Source organism: Cuculus canorus, chromosome 2 (genome assembly GCF_017976375.1).
Source record: "Cuculus canorus isolate bCucCan1 chromosome 2, bCucCan1.pri, whole genome shotgun sequence".
In the NCBI taxonomy this organism is placed as follows: domain Eukaryota; kingdom Metazoa; phylum Chordata; class Aves; order Cuculiformes; family Cuculidae; genus Cuculus; species Cuculus canorus.
The window spans coordinates 9888582-9906993 of NC_071402.1; the positions used below are offsets into that span (position 1 = coordinate 9888582).

Below are 18412 nucleotides of genomic sequence, written 5' to 3' on the forward strand. Positions count from 1 at the left end.
CTCTTACCAAACTGAACTGAGAGTGCTGCTGGGGATATAGCCCTACACAAGGTGATGGCACATTAGTTTTTAGTATCTCCCTAAAAATAGAACGTGTGGGGAGTGTTAACTCACTCTGCCATGTTTTAATAGTCATGGATGTAGTAGTCAGAACTGCTCAGGGTCTTGAGGTTTTGCTTTGGCTCTTGCATACCCAGCATTCACCAGTATAATCTTCCCAGTGCAAGTAATAAACTCCCAATAACTTTTTAGGTAAAATAAACACTTGCAGTTCGTAGATTATATTATTGAATATAAAGATGAAGTACATGAAACCTGGGTTACTGCTGTTCACATTCAAGCACTTAATTTTTTGGGAGCATTTCCATCTTATAGCAAACGGTTAGGACAAACGCATATTCACACTGGAAAAACACAAGGCTTCTTTAAAAGTCTGTGGTCAGAAGCTTGATTTAATGCACTGGGTTTTCCCACATGAGAAAAAAATGCTCTCATTTTTAAACTTCTGCATATTTAAAGTTGTTCTAAAAGAAAAAAAAAAAAAAACAAAAAACCACACACACACACCAAAAATCAGCAGGAAGATAAAAATAATCAGGACCATTTTAAGTCCTGAATCAATTTTTGAAGTAAGGAGCCATAGCATACAAAAAATATAGTTTAGACTTGGGCAAGAAGAAACGACTGCATGAGTCTGAATTTGCTCTGTTATTTCTATTGCCCTAAGGCTGCAACTTAGACTACTGGATGCAATAAAAAAGGTAAAACAAGCAACCTGTATTATGATTTTATGGGAAATTAAAAGAAAAGGATGAAGAAAAGGGGAAGAAATACAAAGAAACAGTAAAATTGTACTGATCAGCAAGATAATTATCCATTTGTGGGGAAAAAAGAGAATCCAAACACTGCCCAGTTTTTCCACAAAAATCATGCCAAGGAGCATTACACAATGGATGGCACTAAAATATTAAAACACACTTTTATAGAAATACTTCTAAAACAAGGAATAAAAAAAAGAAAGGGGTTTTGAAAGGGATTTTGTTTTGTTGAAAAAAGAAATAAGCTACCCAGAGCCTCATACCTAAAAACCAAAAATATTTTTGTCCCTCTATGGAACAGAAATAATGGAAAAGAAAAAGATGAGTGATATTATCAAAGAACTGGAAGAGAGAAGTGAGGTGAAGACAAATAGAATTACCATTTGTCAACAGACAAGGTTGTTGCAACAGAGACTAACTTCAGCTGTTAATTTAGTAAACCACTGAAATTTAGCAACAGACTAGATTTAATTTTACTGTCCAAGTAAAATACATAGGATGTGCATACAGAGCTTGAAATGAAAAATCTGAAGAGAAAAGAAGAACAAGTATATATTTTGAAGGAATTAAAAAAAAAAATCTATGAAATATCTATCATGCTAGAACAGGCTACAAATAAAAAGCAAAGAAAGTCACAATGTGTCCTTTCAACATTTAAAACAAAAAAATATTTGGAATTTCTAAAATTTGACATTTGCATTGTTTAGAGACAATTTTTCACATCTATTGTCAGGAATACACTGACTAGTTCTCCTTATGTAAAAAAAATAAAATTGAACTTACCATGCTGTTTAGATTTCTTCTTTTTTTTCTTCTTCTTTTTCTGCTTTGATTTATGATCTTTCTCCTTTTTCTCCTTTTTCTCCTTTTCCTTTTCTTTCTTTTTACCTGAAATAAATATTAAACATTTTAAAACAGCAATACCATTCCAAATTACTTGCTTCATATGGCTTAACCTAAACATGACATTCAAAATCAAGTATTCCAGTTCCTTAATCAGATCAAAATGGTTCAGTTAATTTACATGACATCTTAGGCGTGTCTTATTAACTGGTAGTAGAATGTTTCAAAGGAATCTCTCTAACAGAACATTTTACTATTTTAAGTATTTCCAAATGTGTTATCATAGCAGAAAAAGAGCAAAGCATACAAAATTAAATGACATGATTTAAACAGGTTATAATATCTATTTTAGTTACAGCTTATAACAAAAGTGTTCGGGCAAGAGAAAAAGCTTTCAGCAGTGCAAAATTCCAAAGTAAAAAGATAACATTGTCTTAAAAACACAGTAATCCTCCCCAGACAAAATATATCCCACACATTGTCACTTCATAATAATTTTTAAGCAATTAGTAGTGAGATCAATAGTGAGGAAATTGATTTACTGCAGAAAATAAATCCTTAAAGACAGTACTTAAGGATCATTTCCTGCACACAAATTGTAGTCCTATTATTTCCTTGGGCATTACAGAACCAGAACTTTTACCTCCTGGAAAAAACAGGCAGAATCAATCATGAATTCTTGTCCATGTCTAATATATTTTTTTTTTAACAGGATAAACCCCAAATCCTCTTAACTTATATTTACTTTCAAGAATTGCCAAATGTTTTGCTAGTAACACTTGACTGTTGTCTTTTCATCCCCCTAAATCCATCAGTTATTATTCAGGCCTCTCAGGGACTTCCTTCCAAATGTTTGCTATGGGCATTTTCATCTTCTTTCATATAGAATTATTCTTCTACTATAAACTTCTCTACATGTAAAAGCTGTTTTTAAGACCTAAACAAACAAAAGATGTGCAGCTGGACCCAGGAAATATTTTACACTTTTACATTTGCTCTTCAGGGACATCAAGTGTCAAAGAACTTGTCCTTTTCTCCTGAAGATATTATTGCTCTGTACATACCGTATGTCGAGGAACTTTTCTCTTCCACTTTTCCCTTTCTTTCCATTCTTGCTGCACCTGCAAATTGAAAGAGAATATATGACATAAGTGCAATGTCTGGCTGATGACCCACTTTCTTGTAAAATTCATTAGATCATAAAAAATCCTAATGGTACATAATAAGAAGAAACATACAAACAATAAAATTATTTTTAATGTCACTTTACAATTATTTTTATTGTCTAAATCACTGGAAACAAAAAGTAGCGTAGTTTACCAACTTCTGAATGCTTGTCCTTCTCAATCACGTTCTTTAATATTTTCTCCTTCAGACTTTCAAAACATTTCTCCTTTACAGGCACAGAGCACTGTATCTCTGTCCCTTCAGAGCTCACTGATGTGGAAGACCTCTTTTTTCTACTATTCCCTTTGGTTAACTTTAGACTACTGGTTAAAGGCATTTCCAGATGCAAGGCATGTACATGGGACGAGGGTGCTGAAAACAAGAAGACAGATTTACTAGGCATTCCATAAATATTGCAGCCATATCACTGCCTGGTTCAGATCACTGAAATATCAAGTAATAATATCATCACACTTAACATACAATTACTGCATATGAATGCCTAGGTCTTAGTCTTACATACCAGACAATATCTGCCACAAAAGTTTCGTTTTGGAATTTGCACTCACTTTTAAACTTCTTGTACTGTTTAATGTGCACTTTTGCTGCTACTTTTTAGCCTTTTTGTTTCCTTTTTACTTCACTGTAACTGCAACCCATATAAAAAGTAAGGGTTAAAGGTATTGACATTGTGAATATAGTTTAGGTTAATATTCCATTGTGTGAACAGAGAAACTAAGCTCTGCTACAACACTTTTAGTGCTATATATTAAATGTACACTTCTCCTTACTACAATTTTCATTTATTTTAATATTTAAATTATTCACTGTCTTTCATGTGTATATTTAATCCAATTTGAATTACATGCAAAATAGTGTGCTAATCTGTCAGAATTCAGCATCATGTACTGACAATACTTTTCTTGCACAATTCAAAAAAGTTTATTCAGTGAAATACTTTGGTGTTTTTTAATCTTTACCTGATGCAAATTAGGAGATAACATGGCAAAACAAAACTCAAATTATAATATTCATTGCTAATAATTATAATCAAATATAAGAATGGAATTTTCAAATAATTAAACTAGAAAAGTTATTTCTAAAGAACATTACTGAAATCACTCAAAATTCTTTTAATGTTGATGAAGACAGTAACAGAACTGTAAGTTTCATTTAAATGTAATTAGGAAAGCCGAATCTTCATTGGACCATTGAGAATATTCCAGGATCATGTCAAGGACACACAGTACAAAAATGCAGCTCTGCAATGTCTTAATGGGTTCAGGATCCTCAATGTCAGCTTGAACCACTTAAAGGCCACAGTCACCTTCAGTGTCTCTCAGTATATGATTCCAACAAAAGTATCAGCACGTAAAAGATCACTTGCAGGTTAAAGCGCTGATACAAAAAGCCCTGAAAAACACCCACTTGTGGTCAAGATAGTAAACAAGGCCTAACCTGAAGCTGATCCGGAATGGGTTCCTTTTTAATTATTCAGTCATAAAAGCAACAAACGCATTTAAGTAAGCAGTGTTAAGATAATACAGTAAATTCATCAGTCATAAAAGGATTCTGGAAAAGGCAAGAATATCTTAAGGTTGACTCTGTAAGGCAGCCTTCCAAGCTTGGACAGATCAACATGGTTCTACCACACCTAGATATAATGCACACACTACACAAAACTTACTCCAGCCCCCAGGCAGCCTTCTCAGGAAAACAATCCAAATGCCACAGAGTGAGAAAGCCACAAGGGCAGCAAAAAGTGATAGACATAGTATATCACTTACCACACCACACAGCACTCTAAATGCCAGATGTTCCCAGCTGCAAGATGCAAGACATCACCATATCATGCAATCCTACACAGAAGCCAGAAGCAGCTGCTCCATTCTGCGTACTGGCTTCTAACACAAGACACAAGCTGCACAACCATGGTTGAGGCTACTTAAGCCTTTCCACTACCTCAAATCAACCATCTCACTCAAACCCACCATCCTTTCAAGACCAGTCTACTACATAGCTTCCTGTCTGTCTCTGTGTTTTAAGTGGACTTAGCCTGCTGGGATACTTAGGATCGATATAAAATACTACCCAAATTATTTCTTTCTTGGGTTTCCTAACTAACATTTGTGTCTGTTACAGGACTGAAAAGCTTCGCCTCCTGTGAAGCAATGAGTATATTTTAACACCTCAGTAAAATAAAAAAGTGACACTTTTCCACATTATCACACCATCAACGTCTTGTCTCATTTCTAAAAAGAGAACAAAAGGTTCACCCAATTTGGTTAGGTCACTACCACTTTGATGAAAAGATGTGAGAACACTCAGTCCAAACAATCTCAAGAGATATGTAGTCTCAATATTAGATGAATTCATATTTAAGGTTCATTATTCATGAGAAATCCTGACCTTAGACATTCAAACATGTTCTGATATCAATAGCCACAACACAACAAAACTTTCAACACAAGCACATCTGACAAAGTAATCAGCTTGTAACTAAATAACTGTTTGAGACAGCATCTATGTTAAGCAGAAATCTGCTACAGTTACACAAACTCCCATGTTAATGACAGAGCTCTTCAGACTGCCTTTCCAGAGTAACCTGAAAAGAGAAATTACTATTACGCCTGCATACACTGCAATGATAGTCTTTACTTTTACTTATATTAATCAGAAATCATTCTAGATAGAGAATCATAAATTCTCAAATCCTAAATAAAGTCTTCAGGCTTGCAAAGTCTAATCTTCAACTGTGCAACCACTATGCCCTGCAAGTAACCACAAAATCAGGCAAAGTAGACAATCGCAGTCTGAAAGGCAAGTCAAAAATACAGCAAGAAAGATATTAGTTTATAAGAAAATTCTTTTGTGGAAATACTACCATATTTTTTTTAACTGTTACTTTTCATTCCAATTTCATTCCTGTTAAGGAACCTAGTCAGCCACCTCCCACACAGCGAAGTGTGGGAGGTCTGCAATTAACACTCAGCAGAGAGAAAGATGTTTAGAAATTAGACTTGATAAACCACTGATTATGTCTTTGTTCCAAGATCAATTTTATCACCAGAAGATTGATTTCAGACTGAAACCAAATGCAAACCACAGCAATTTTCAGTCTGCTTTACAACACACTTCCAGTGCTATCTCTTCTGGCCTGGCACAGTGAAGCAACACAAGCCTCCCCCATGCAAGCACAAGCACAGAAGAGGAGGAACAAGTGCTGCAGCACAGATGGGCTTTTAGTAGTACAACTTGGTTCAGCAAATTAAAATAAACTGTATCAACATGAAGTGACTTTTGTTGAATGATATTCTATTCCTTAGCTTTTGATGTTTTAATATTCTTAATAACAGAAACACCATCTGCATTAACATACAACTTAAATCATTAACATAACCAGCATAATTTATAGTCCTATCATAATTAATTTTGTGGTTTGAATCTCCAGTGCATAGGACGAATCTTATACCTAAACAGGCTTTAAAAAGATTAAACAGATGAGTACCAGATCCTGCACAAAGTGACTTCTTTAGGAAGGATGAAGGACATGAGAGTTCTTGATTGCCTTCCGCTAGCTACCCCAAGAATCAGGTGGGAACTTCAGGGCATAGATCAGAAGGGCAGACTCCCAAGTAATGAGCTCTAGTTTATGAGAGTCTTGTGAATCTCTCTCTTAAAAGCAGAGTATCCAATAACATCAGCAAGAGCTCTCTTCAGAAAAGAGAGACCGCTCTTATTTTCTGAAAATTTGGTACATCAGCCGTTTCTTGTTCCTGCTGCAGTAAACTATTTCCAATAAAATTATGTAAAATTACACATTTTTTTTCTTTTAGTACTAGGTTAACCTAATGTTAGCTTACTTGCAAAATCGTCTAGACAAAATCAGCTAGAACAGGAAATAACAGCTAATGATAATATTGTTATATTTTTATAAATATATCACTATTGTTGTCTTAGTAAATGTAACAATATTTTCCTTTTAATTATATTTTAAAACCCAGATGGCTTGCTGAAATTATCTTAACTCAAAACATAACAGCTAAACTAACTCAAATGGTGTATTTACAGAAATGAAGAAAAATTACCATGAATTTAAGGAAAACTACAAGTACAGAAAGATCTGAAACTTCATGTAGTCAGAACTGGAAAATTAGTGTTTTGCATATATTCAGCCTGACTGTGAATTTAAAGTCTATGAAAGGCTAAGTGACAAAAAGCCCAGTTATCTGCATTTAAAGCAGTGCGATAAATGAAAGCAAGGATCCTTAGTTACATGCGTACAATATCAGGTGATCACAAGTAGGTCCATACACCAGTTTAGGCAAAGCAGTACCTCTGTTCAATAATTACCTGTTAGTATACCAGTGCCTACCTAAGTGCACAGTAATTCCATGTAGCCTGTGGACTGAAGGAATTGATCACAGTGCTTTTGTGTTGCCTTTACGAAATTGCAAATTGTTCATTTCGAGCAATGATTTTTGAGAAAGATGCTACTTGTCAGTACTGTGAACTGCCATTTCTGCTTTTGCACTTCAGTGCACCTCATCTCCTCCCATTTAAAGAGCATCAAGTCAGTAACTTTTAAATAAAGAAGTCAATGAAATGCATCAATAACATAAAATTATATTTTCAATTGACTCAACTGGTAACTCCCATTAGAAGTCTAAAACACTACAGCTCTTTGACAGAAGGGTCAGTGATTATAATAGGTTGTTTCAGGCTAAATACTTCCATTACCTCCGCAATATCTGAAACTATCTACCGTCAGCTATCTACTTCAGCTATTATAAAGACAGCCAGGTTCAATTTAAGTGCACTTAGCAAATTTCATAGTGTTGTCAAAATCTATAACACTATCTGTCCAGAAAGTGTCAATAAAATCTAAACAGCAGAAATAACTTAAAAGGACATTGATTTAAAGTGGTTCTTTCAGATCAAAGACATAATTACAGAGTAATTTGGATTTTACACCAAAGTTCTCAAATTGCAATGCATAGAGTCACAATGCATATACTAAACAATTCAATAAATTAAATTACATCTAGGTAGGCATTCCTGAATAACTTTTCTCAACTTCAAGCATCAACAGGAATGAAAAAGGAAAGCTTTGGGCACCTCTCCTTTATATATTGGCTTGACGTTGTTTAAACAGGCTCATTAGAGAAGTAGTGCTAAATAGTGTGGATTCTATTTGTTCTCCCGAAGTATGCAAGAATTTTGTGTACTTCTGTGTGCTTAAGCAACACGACCAGAGAATCTGTGCTATTTCAAAAGCAAAAAGGTGCCTTCTAGAGTAGAGAACACAACAAAAGCTATTTAACAGTGTACAGTAACTCCAGAGGTTTAAAACCTGAATTTAAAATCTACATTTTCCTTATTCTTCTGAGAACATGAGAAGGATAGAGACAAACAAGTTTCAGAGTTAGAAGCTTGAGATGAACCCAAAAGACACATACTTCAGTTGCAGAATCCTAGAGATACTAATGACAGTTGGCTAACTAAGAAATTTTCTATGAAATCTCTGAATTAAAGATATCAAACTGCTTATAGTAAGTCTTTCAGCCCACAAAACAAAGCTTAGACTGCTTAAGTGCATCCTCGGCTGCATAATTCTGAAAACTAACATTTGGACAAAAAGTCAGCATTAAAGCTCACAACAAAGTTCTACATGAAAGATAACTGTATTACACGAAAATTAGGAAAAAAAACCAAACAAGTCTGTCTAGAAGGCAAAAAAAACTACAAGAAAAAAAGGTAGCTGGAGAATCAGTTTCTTGAGAGCTGGACTCAAACTTATGTAGGTTCAAAAAAGCTCCACTAAGCTTTAAATAGAGTATAAACTGTATCCTGCAGCACATGTTGCAAGTACTCCCAACTTCCTGCTCTGGACTCAAGTAGTAGTACCAGATAGTTTTGTCAGGCAATGGTCTTCTCTGACAAAGCATGTGTACGTGTCAAATATTTTTGAGTCATAAATAAAGATGGCTATAAATGAAATAGATGAATTCTTTAGACTCAGCTGTAGCCAAGACCATGACCCAGCTCAACAAATAAAAAGGTACAAACGTACTCATGGATGCTGGGTTTAGAACCAGCTCGCTCAGACTTGAAGCCAGTCCTGTGACAGAAGCAGGCCACAAATAAAATAAAATAAATATCCATCAGCATTAGAATAATAGAATCACAGAATCACTAGGTTGGAAAGGACCCACTGGGTCATCGAGTCCAACCATTCCTAACACTCCCTAAACCATGCCCCTCGGCACCTCATCCACCTGTCCCTTAAACACCTCCAGGGAAGGTGACTCAACCACCTCCCCGGGCAGCCTGTTCCAGTGCCCAAACACAATTATACATTAAATGATCCAGAAAACATCTCAGAAAAGCCAGAAGTTGAATTCCTAGTAACTGAAATGAGTTCTAATAATCAAGAAACAGATGGTAGTTAGAAGCTGTTAGCTTCTTTTATGATCTTGTTCTATAAGTGGGCAAATATATAACTCTCAAATGCACTTCTCTTAGAGGAAGAAGACATAAGAAAAAAGGACTTTTACAAAAGTGGTCTTCCCAGGAATCTGCAATTCTACTGCTATGCAGTGTATCAAAGGCAAACGAAGACTGTCACGTTGTTTCACTTGGGAAATTAACTAATATTTTTAAAGCTTAAAAGACAGCTCATTAGAAATTCCTGTACCTCTTCTTTTGACAAAACAGTTCAAGAAATTAATTTTTTTTTTGAGAGAAAGAATAATTACAATGATATACGCAATATTGATCCAAGAATCCTCCCCAGCTCTTGCTACATCAGGTTAAATAGCTCTGCTACAACTATGAAGCAATCACTTCACACTTTCAGAGGCAGCTCCTGTGGGCAGACACCAAAGAAGAGGCTATACAAAATGCTTCACTAACCTACTGAACACTGCAGCTATTCTATTAGCTCAATGGAAAGCTGTTGTTTTATTTTTCTTCCTCCTAAACAAGACTAAGTTATAGTTTGAGTGCCATAATTATATCCTTTAAGACCACGTTCTCCCTTACTAAACATCACATTTACCATTCAAGGCATGTAAGAGATTTTTTTCTTGGAAGCCAATCAAAAATGGTATAATACTCACCCACGTAAGTCTTATTTACAGCAAAAAAAAAGTATATGGACACCTAACATACACTGGATTGAAACAACCCATGTTTTCTTAGTGTCTGCAAAATCACTATGTAAACCCTTCCCCAAATTTCTTCATTTCCTCTACCTAAACAATTCACTCAAATGACAGTAGCCAATAAACTGTTACAAAGTGAGAGGAAGCCAGTTCCAGCACTGGGCTCTATGCTCTACTCTGTGAGGGTGATCCAAGTCTTTACGTTCTAGAGGATTTTTCAGAAATATTTTCCAAATAACATTTTGTAGCGAGCAAATGACAAAACTTCCACTGTAAACAGAAGCAAACATAAAGATATGCTGAATGCCTCACAAAATGCTATGAAGTTTTAAAGCTGACGCCACAAGATCAATGAGTATATCTAGATTTCGTATATATTAGTATGTTAGTAAACAACTTCATAGATTATTTCAAGTTTTAACAAAATAAAATATTTCTGAAAGAAATACTGGTTTTTATATTTCACACTCTCAGATCCTCCTTAGAGTATGTTAGTAAAAGCGCTAATGTAGCTCAAAGCCAGTGGAAGATGCAGACAGAGGGACCCCAGATAAGAGTGGCAGGTTTGCAGGTGTGCAGGAAGTAAAAAGTGTCCCCTCTTTCTGTGTGACTGAATAAACACACACATTTTAACCTTACAACTATAAACCTAACTAGTGGTATACTGAATCTCTTTACCTGACGCTGTTGTAGCTACTCTTCCATCAGTTACTGCTTTGGAAGAAAGATATGTAATCATCTGAATATCTTCCTTGTCTTTACTGGGATACTCATTACGGAAAGTGGGTTCTGTGGATAATGGTGCCGCAACTTCCGAACTACGGCTTAAATCAAGAGGGAGACATGGTCCACGCTTCTCAAGGGACATATGAGCAACATCAGGTACTACATAAAAGAAAAAATGTAATATTAAAAAATGAACAACAGTTTGGATTGTAGTGTTACATAACATAGGAACACCATACAGCTTTAGCTACAATAAGTCAAAATACCCCATTAGATGAAAACTGTGAAAGGTCTAATTTTTTATGATTCAATTTCTCTTGGGCAGTTCTTTATTAGATTAAGATACATTACCCTCCAATTTTGATGACTGTTGGTTTTGACCACTGATGGAGAACACTTTTCCATCAGTAACTGGAGAGGGAGAAGAAACTTTTTCTACAGAATCATCAGGCAAGGAGCAAGTGGCTAAACGTTGTGATCTTCTTCTCCGTTGGCTATGTTTGTAGGATCTAGGGGAATTCACTGGCTGTGATGGACCTAAAAAGAGATCTTTCAATGTTCATGAAGCAGAGAGATACACCATAATCTTACCGCAGTATTTGAGATCTAAAGATGGGGGGTGCTTTAAATAGCTCTTATTTGCAAAGCTGGTGATCACAGCAGAACTGGTAAAAGTAACTATAAACTGTGACTACCAGAGGCAAAAGAAGAGATATATGTTCAAGATATGACTCTGCTTTTTCCTTATTATACATTACTAGGGCATCTACTTCCCCACTGATAAAGGCTGTTGGCTTAGACAAACAGTGTACTTACAAATAGCAACCCTCCCATATAACACATGAGAGCAGGCTACATATAATGGAAGGGGGCAATAGAATTGAACAGTAAACAGAACAAATGATCACAGTTAAAGATCTAAAAAGTCATGGATAGTGATAATGTAAAAATTAAAAAAAATAATCAAAAGCAGTGGCTAATTTGATATCCCACCTCCCATTTTCCGCTAACCTATTATCAATACTCCAACTATATTTCAAATGCACACTGCCAATAACGGCCCAGTAAGAAGGCTCAAGAACCTTACACTTACAAAAAAAAAAATAAAAAGATGGGGGGATTGATATAGGCCTGATTCATTAAAAACAAAACACCTACACTCTTCTACACCTCTCCAATTTCACTCAGTTTCACAAATATTTGTATTTGCCTTACAAAAACGTTTAAATCATCATTACACTCCGGCTCTCTTCTTTTCTTAAGCAGTTTTGAGTCAAAGGTGAACAGGTTTAAAAATAGACATAGCAAAACTAAATTTTATTAAAGGTGGTAAGGACTTGGAAGCCATAGTCTGAGAGATCAAGCTAGAGATGTAAGCTATTCAGTGCTCAAATTTTAAATGAGCTAATTTTTAAAATATTGCTACAGAGAAGTCTAACTTAATCCAAAACACAAACATGCTCAAGGAAAGCTACTTACCATTGTTTTAGGGATAGGGAGGGAAGGCGTACTACAGTATAGATGACTGCTAATAATTTGTGGGATCAGAGTACAATTTATAGCAATGTGTACTGAATAAAGGTGACTGAAATTGCACCCCTCCCTCTGCCATTCAAAGTTATCTGTGAGAAAGAATTAAAAGAAACTATCTCCTAAGGGAAAATATCAAATCAAGGTTAGGGGGAACACACGATACAGGTATAATCTTCCATTCTCAATCACTATTCCAAAAGTGAAACAAAAATGTAGCTTTTGACTTACTGGAACCCAAGTTTATTTCAACTCTTGGCCTCATCATTTAATGTTCTTCAGGCAGCAAAGCGCCTGACACTAAGCAACACTAAAAGCTTAATGTAATCTCAAAAAAAAATTATCAAAATACTTTAAAACTGAAAACAGGTGCAGCATAAACCTTTCCCTATTCTGATAGCAAATAGTTTGGTACTTTGCAAATCAGTTCCATACGTTAAGAAGCTGAACACCTATGGTATCTTTTTGAGGCAAAGAAGCCTGATTTTTTATATTTCCCCAACAGAGATCTTGAACCCATCTCTCTTTCACATCATATTTGGAGGGAATATCATATAAAGTAAAGAACGCCACAGTTAACAGCACAGCACATCAGCTTGCTAAAAGCAGTGAAAGAAAGGTCCACAACCAAGGTGCACGTCTTTTCTTTTTAATGAATCAGGCCCCTTTGAAAGAGAGGTTTGATTTTTCCTGTATCACTGTTAATACTAATGTGGAGATCTAAGCTGGAGGGAAAGTCAACCATTACAAGCCACAACTCTATAAATAAATAGAAATATATTATTTAGATGTATTATTCCTGGTAGAGTAATTCATACGTCTTATTATGTGATATGACTTTCAAAACACTGAGCTACCCCTAATTCTCCCACTTGGACCTTTTATTTAAAGCAGATTCATTTTTAAAAGCAATAGCCATTTACAATCCCCAAAAAATTCTGTATATCTCTTATAAGTAATTACGGTATTTTTTTTAAAATGTCTGTGCTCACTAGTTTTATTTATCACAGAAGAAGGGAGCTGAGAGACCAGCGTCAAATCCTCGACTTGTATTAATTCTGGGGAAAGTGGTGATTTAGGGGGCTTTATACACCCAGAAGAATCTCCAGATTCTTGTTTGCATTTCTTGCTGCGAGCCTTTCCTGAAGACAAAGTTGAGGATAACAGTGCAGGTTTCTGAATGTTGGCAGAACTGCTAATATCAGCTTCATTTTTTTTCTGACTTTGTGGTTTAGGTGAAATCTCCTGAATAAATAATAAAAAATTGATACTTTTATTTCAGTTTCTTCGCTGTAGTTCTTGTATTCTATTTTGATCTTTTTAAAAGCAACTTTAGTATTCAAAACACATTTTAAAGCAAAATTATTTTCAGTACAAATGAAAGCTATTTAAAATGCATCACATTATACTTTTTTTTAAAGGAGCACTATCAATTATTTCAGTATTCAGAACACCCTCATAATTTACTATTTGAAATACCTGCAAAAAAACTGAAAACAAAACAATTTTTCTCTATTCCCATTTAAAAAACTTAAAAGTTTTTTTAGTTTGCTTTTTACATCTTCAGTAGCCCAGGACTGTCAGTGCAAGGTAACGTGGAGAACACTTGTTATGAACTAGAATACATACACTGATCTACATTCATAGAATATTTCAAGTTGGAAGGGACCCATCTGCATCAAGTCTAACTCCTTGCTTCTCACAGGACTACTTAAAACTAAACCAGATGAGCACTGTCCAGACATTCCTTGAACTCCTGACAGGCTTTTGCACTGCGATGAGCAAGCAATTCTTTTTCAGAGGATTGCAGTTCTAAAAAAAAAAAGCTGCCAAGATTTTCGCTTCACAATCATCTCCCTGACTATTAAAAAAAAATAAATTAAAGACTTCCGCAGGAAAACACAAATTTCATTTCTAAAGAGGAACCTGAAAACGTTGATAATGCTCCTTTAAGAAATGTCTGAACACAATAAAGATTCCAAATATTGAACACATTCTCACACAACCCCTTTCAGTGCTGGGAGTCTGGATTTCACCACATTATATGTTTGTGCAAACACATGAAGAAATCACAACTTCTAGCACCACAGGGTTAAATAGATTGCTAACTGTTGGGGAAAAATGAGCAGATAAAAGAGTTAAAAAGTTAAAACAGTTTTTGAAGAAAAATAACAGATAACAATCAACATATAATGCAGCTTTCGAATTTCATCAATTTTCATCCTTCTAAACACACACACTGAAGTATTATTTTTAGACAATTAGCATGCATTGACAGACATTAGCATTTTAGATTTTTAACTGGAAGTTCTTCCCACTTTGCTGAATAAACTGTGCATGTGTTACAACTTGCCCAATAATGGCAAACTTCAAAATCTGAAGATAAGTTCTTAAACTTGTCCCCTTTCTTGTCCCAGTTACATCACGTAGCATAGTACCATCTAGTAGAACCATACTAACAAAGCAGAAAACATTTCTAGAATGTGTGCACCACTTTATCCAAACTAAAAAGGTCACATATCTGATGATGTGAAGGTGTAGTTGGGTTTTGTTATAAATCACAATTTTGTTTTCCACTGGAACTTCCTGTGTTCCAATGGAAAAAAAAAAAGCAAAACAAAAAACCACCAGTGCACATTCAATGTTTGTAAAAGGGCACCCCTGAATGCTACATGAATAGCTTGCTGGAAGTATCGCATAAAGATCTGGTGCAAAGCAACCCGTTCAGCAGACAGTTCTACTTTGAATAATTCAATAACACATGTACTAGAGTGCAGTTTATTCATTTAAATAAAGTATTTCCATGAACTGTGGAGTATACCTATGCTGGTTATGAAAGATACTACCAGAAATTAGAGTCGTAACTTGTAAATAAACAATTTTATTGTTCATCTTCACAGATGTGAAAGACATTACTACAGCATCCATTACTTTCAAATTACAAAGTTATTTAAACAAGATTTAAAAAATTAAATTAATGTTTTGATAAGGTGCTTAACCTCTTAACAGGACAAATTAACATTAAAAACCTTAATGAATTCATGTTATTCATCTAATCAGGTCTTGGTCAAAAGGAAATATAACATGACATACCCTAATACAGTTAAATAAACTACTGTATTTGTAACTAATCATCTGAGGTTTTGGGTTTAAGACCACTGTAAACTAAAAATATATAAATATAAATAAAATAAACTTCCATCAACAAAGTCAGTTTTCAGCTATTGGCCTGAATACTTCTACCATGTTCTGTAGGACATTTTTAAAAAAACCCTACAAGATATTTTACTTATTCAATTTTACAGCAGTAGCAGACAAAACCTCTAAGGTCTGTCAGCTTTGCTATTGGAAAACCTTATGGGGAGGTTTATAACTCGGCCGTTTTATTTTGCACTTAGTGAAAAAAGCTTTAAGGGCAAAAATTTTCCTCCTCACAGTAAATCATTTCAATATTTGTGAAGCTTCTGGCTTCAGTTAGAAAGAGAAAGAATAGGAAATTTGGAATTTTAGATGCCTCTTTAAAGGAGCTTAACTGTTATTTCCAAAAATGAGGTTTTTCAGACCATTACCATGTTAACAGCTAACAGAGACATCTTTTTTTAAAAATCTAATCAATAAAACAGAAACAGCCGAGTTACTAAGTCTAAGAAGTAACAAAAAGTTTTTAGTAAATATGCACTGTAGTTTATACTGTTGCATACACAGTCTATGTAAACCACAAAGTCCCATTCTCTGTAATGGGATTCTGCATGAGAAGATTTACATTGTAATGATTCTTCCAAAAACAACATGCTGTAAGCCATTTCACAGTTTTTTGCACATTGAAAATATTACACACAGTAGCAATAAAATCATAGCATCTTTAATATGCAAAAATTTGAGAAATGGAATGTCATGTCAATACATTGTAAACCTTGATGCAAAATATCGGTCAATGCATTGACACCGCAGTGGCTCCATTAGCCATTACAGGGACAGCATTAAAAACAGAAAATCATGTTCCATTGACAAGACTTGCATCCAATGTGGTGTCAATGGAAAAACCACAGCAACGCAATTATAAACCATCTGTAAATAACCAGTACAACCAAAATATCAAATAAAGTTTGGGGTAGGGACTGGTCGTAGAGTGTGCCGGGACTTAAGAACAGAAGCGTTCTTTTAAGAATTGTGGGCAGCAAGGCTGTTTCATTCGAATGCTGCTGTTCAAGAAGAATGAAAATGAATACAAAAAAGCTGTATTAAAACTACATTAAGGCTCTGATTAAAATCATTGGAAAACAAAGATGTCCTGAATCAAGACTACCACTCATCCTTAGCTTGCTTGACCATGCTCAGGCATTCAGCCCTTTTAATATGCAAGATAATGCACAACTCTGAGTCAAGCAGTGCCTGAACACAATGGAACCAGCAAAAGATAAAGAGGCAGCCTTCACATCCTGCAAGTATGCAGGTTTAAAAATCAGACCCTTAATATTATTTAAAAGTTTCTTTTTTGTATTTATTAAAATACACACCCTTGCAAAATGTATGGCTCATTGAGCGGTTCATAAAACACATACAAGCCTACAACACCAAACTCTTACAATAAAAAAAGAAACTTCTTTTAAAAGAAGTTTACTTGATGCCAAAACCCCCATTTCAAACATAAAATTTGTGTAAAGGCCTTTTCCTATGCCAATCATGGTTCCAGCTATAAAACTGGACCCTGGGACACTGGTGGTCTCACATTTGTTGCATGGAGACTTCTTTTTTCTTTGCTTTCTGTTACTAAAATTCAAGTCAACACTGTGTTTAGAGACAATTAAATTCCATACTCCTGGCTCTGCCAGAAATGTAAACATAAGATCAATTTTAGGTTCCCTATTATATCTGAAGGGGCAGGTTTTACTTTTGTAGGTACTACATCTCCATGGCACACTCCAGTGGGAACCTTGCAAAAGAATCAAACTCTACCATCTCATACCTGCTCCAGGACTGGAGCTGTTTCTTTGTTGCCTTCCTTTTTTTCAGCACCATCCACAACAACAGCTTTGGATGCCAATAAGCCTTCGGAGAAAAATTGCAGAGATTTTTGGTTAGAAGAAGCTTGCAACAAGAATTTGTGGAAAACAGCAAAAAAAGTGAGAAGAGAAATAAGAAGAGCTTATATCCAGAATATAATAGTCTTTGAAATAGCTGCACACAAAGCTGAACACTTTAAATTAAAAGAAACAGAAAGTTGAACAGTCCCATGAGAGTGCCCTCTCACAAGGGGTATTTCTCTGGAGTTTCCACTAACAAGATAAAAATCAAATTATCGATTACAAAATAATGCATTGCCATCCCTTAAAAGCCCAAGCACTTGGGCTTTAAAGCCAAGCCTATTTAAAACCAAGCTTTAAAATCAAGCCAAACCAAGCAAATTCTGAAAGATCAAAATTATTTACAGACCTTTTCTATTTGTCCACTTTATAGTCTTTAAGAAATTTGCATCAGAATTTGTATTACTACTTCTTAACTCTAACACATGCAAACCTTTCTTAGACAGAGTAGTACAAGGGATTTAATTTCCAAATGAATATTCTCAGCAGTGGAGCTCCCAAATTGCCCCAATCACAAGACCATACTGAGAGCAAATTCATCAGAATATGTCACCTCGCTCATGATGTTACTACTATAAAAAAAAAGTCAGTAAAAGACAGGGCAACATAAACACAAGGGAGCTTTTTGTTGGCTAAGCATATAGCAATAGCTTCTGTTCTGCTTCACACAATAACTCCAATTACTCAAGTATGCAGGGAGAGAAAAAGTTCTATGCCATAAAGACAAAGCAGACTGATAAAACTGGAAAAACATGAATCTGAATAAAAGTTACTATTATAATCCCTGGGAATGTCAATATTGGGTGTGGAGAGTTTAAGTTCCCAAGCATGACTTGAGCTGACAGATCCACAGGGAATTCCTTTTGTGTTCTATGAAAAATTAGATGTGCTCAAAATTAATTTGCTGTGCACAGTGCCCAAGGAATTATAAATTAGTGAAGCCTGGGCTCTCAGGAAGTATTCAGGACATTGAAAGAAAACGCACACAAAACCCACTGTGGTATTTTGCTCGAGAGCTATCACGTTTCAGCACTCCACAATAAAGACTAGGAGCTTTCTTTCATGTACTTTATGTTAA

At 35.1% G+C, this 18412-nt stretch overlaps 1 protein-coding gene across 8 annotated transcripts in view; it reads right to left on the bottom strand.

Annotated features, from left to right (window-relative positions):
• PHF20L1 (PHD finger protein 20 like 1) overlaps positions 1–18412 on the bottom strand; it is a 59061-nt gene that overhangs the window by 20750 nt on the left and 19899 nt on the right. For 4 of the 8 annotated variants that reach the window (XM_054057143.1, XM_054057142.1, XM_054057144.1 and 1 more), the window contains 7 exons: positions 17217–17299; positions 13243–13495; positions 11072–11257; positions 10673–10879; positions 2982–3200; positions 2726–2782; positions 1602–1706 (listed from right to left, as the gene is read on the bottom strand). In XM_054057143.1, the coding sequence (XP_053913118.1) occupies positions 1602–1706; positions 2726–2782; positions 2982–3200; positions 10673–10879; positions 11072–11257; positions 13243–13495; positions 17217–17299 (1110 nt within the window). Of the gene's footprint in view, positions 1–1601; positions 1707–2725; positions 2783–2981; positions 3201–10672; positions 10880–11071; positions 11258–13242; positions 13496–13540; positions 17300–18412 lie in introns of those variants that run through there. The other 4 variants (XM_054057148.1, XM_054057147.1, XM_054057146.1 and 1 more) reach the window with 2 other exon arrangements.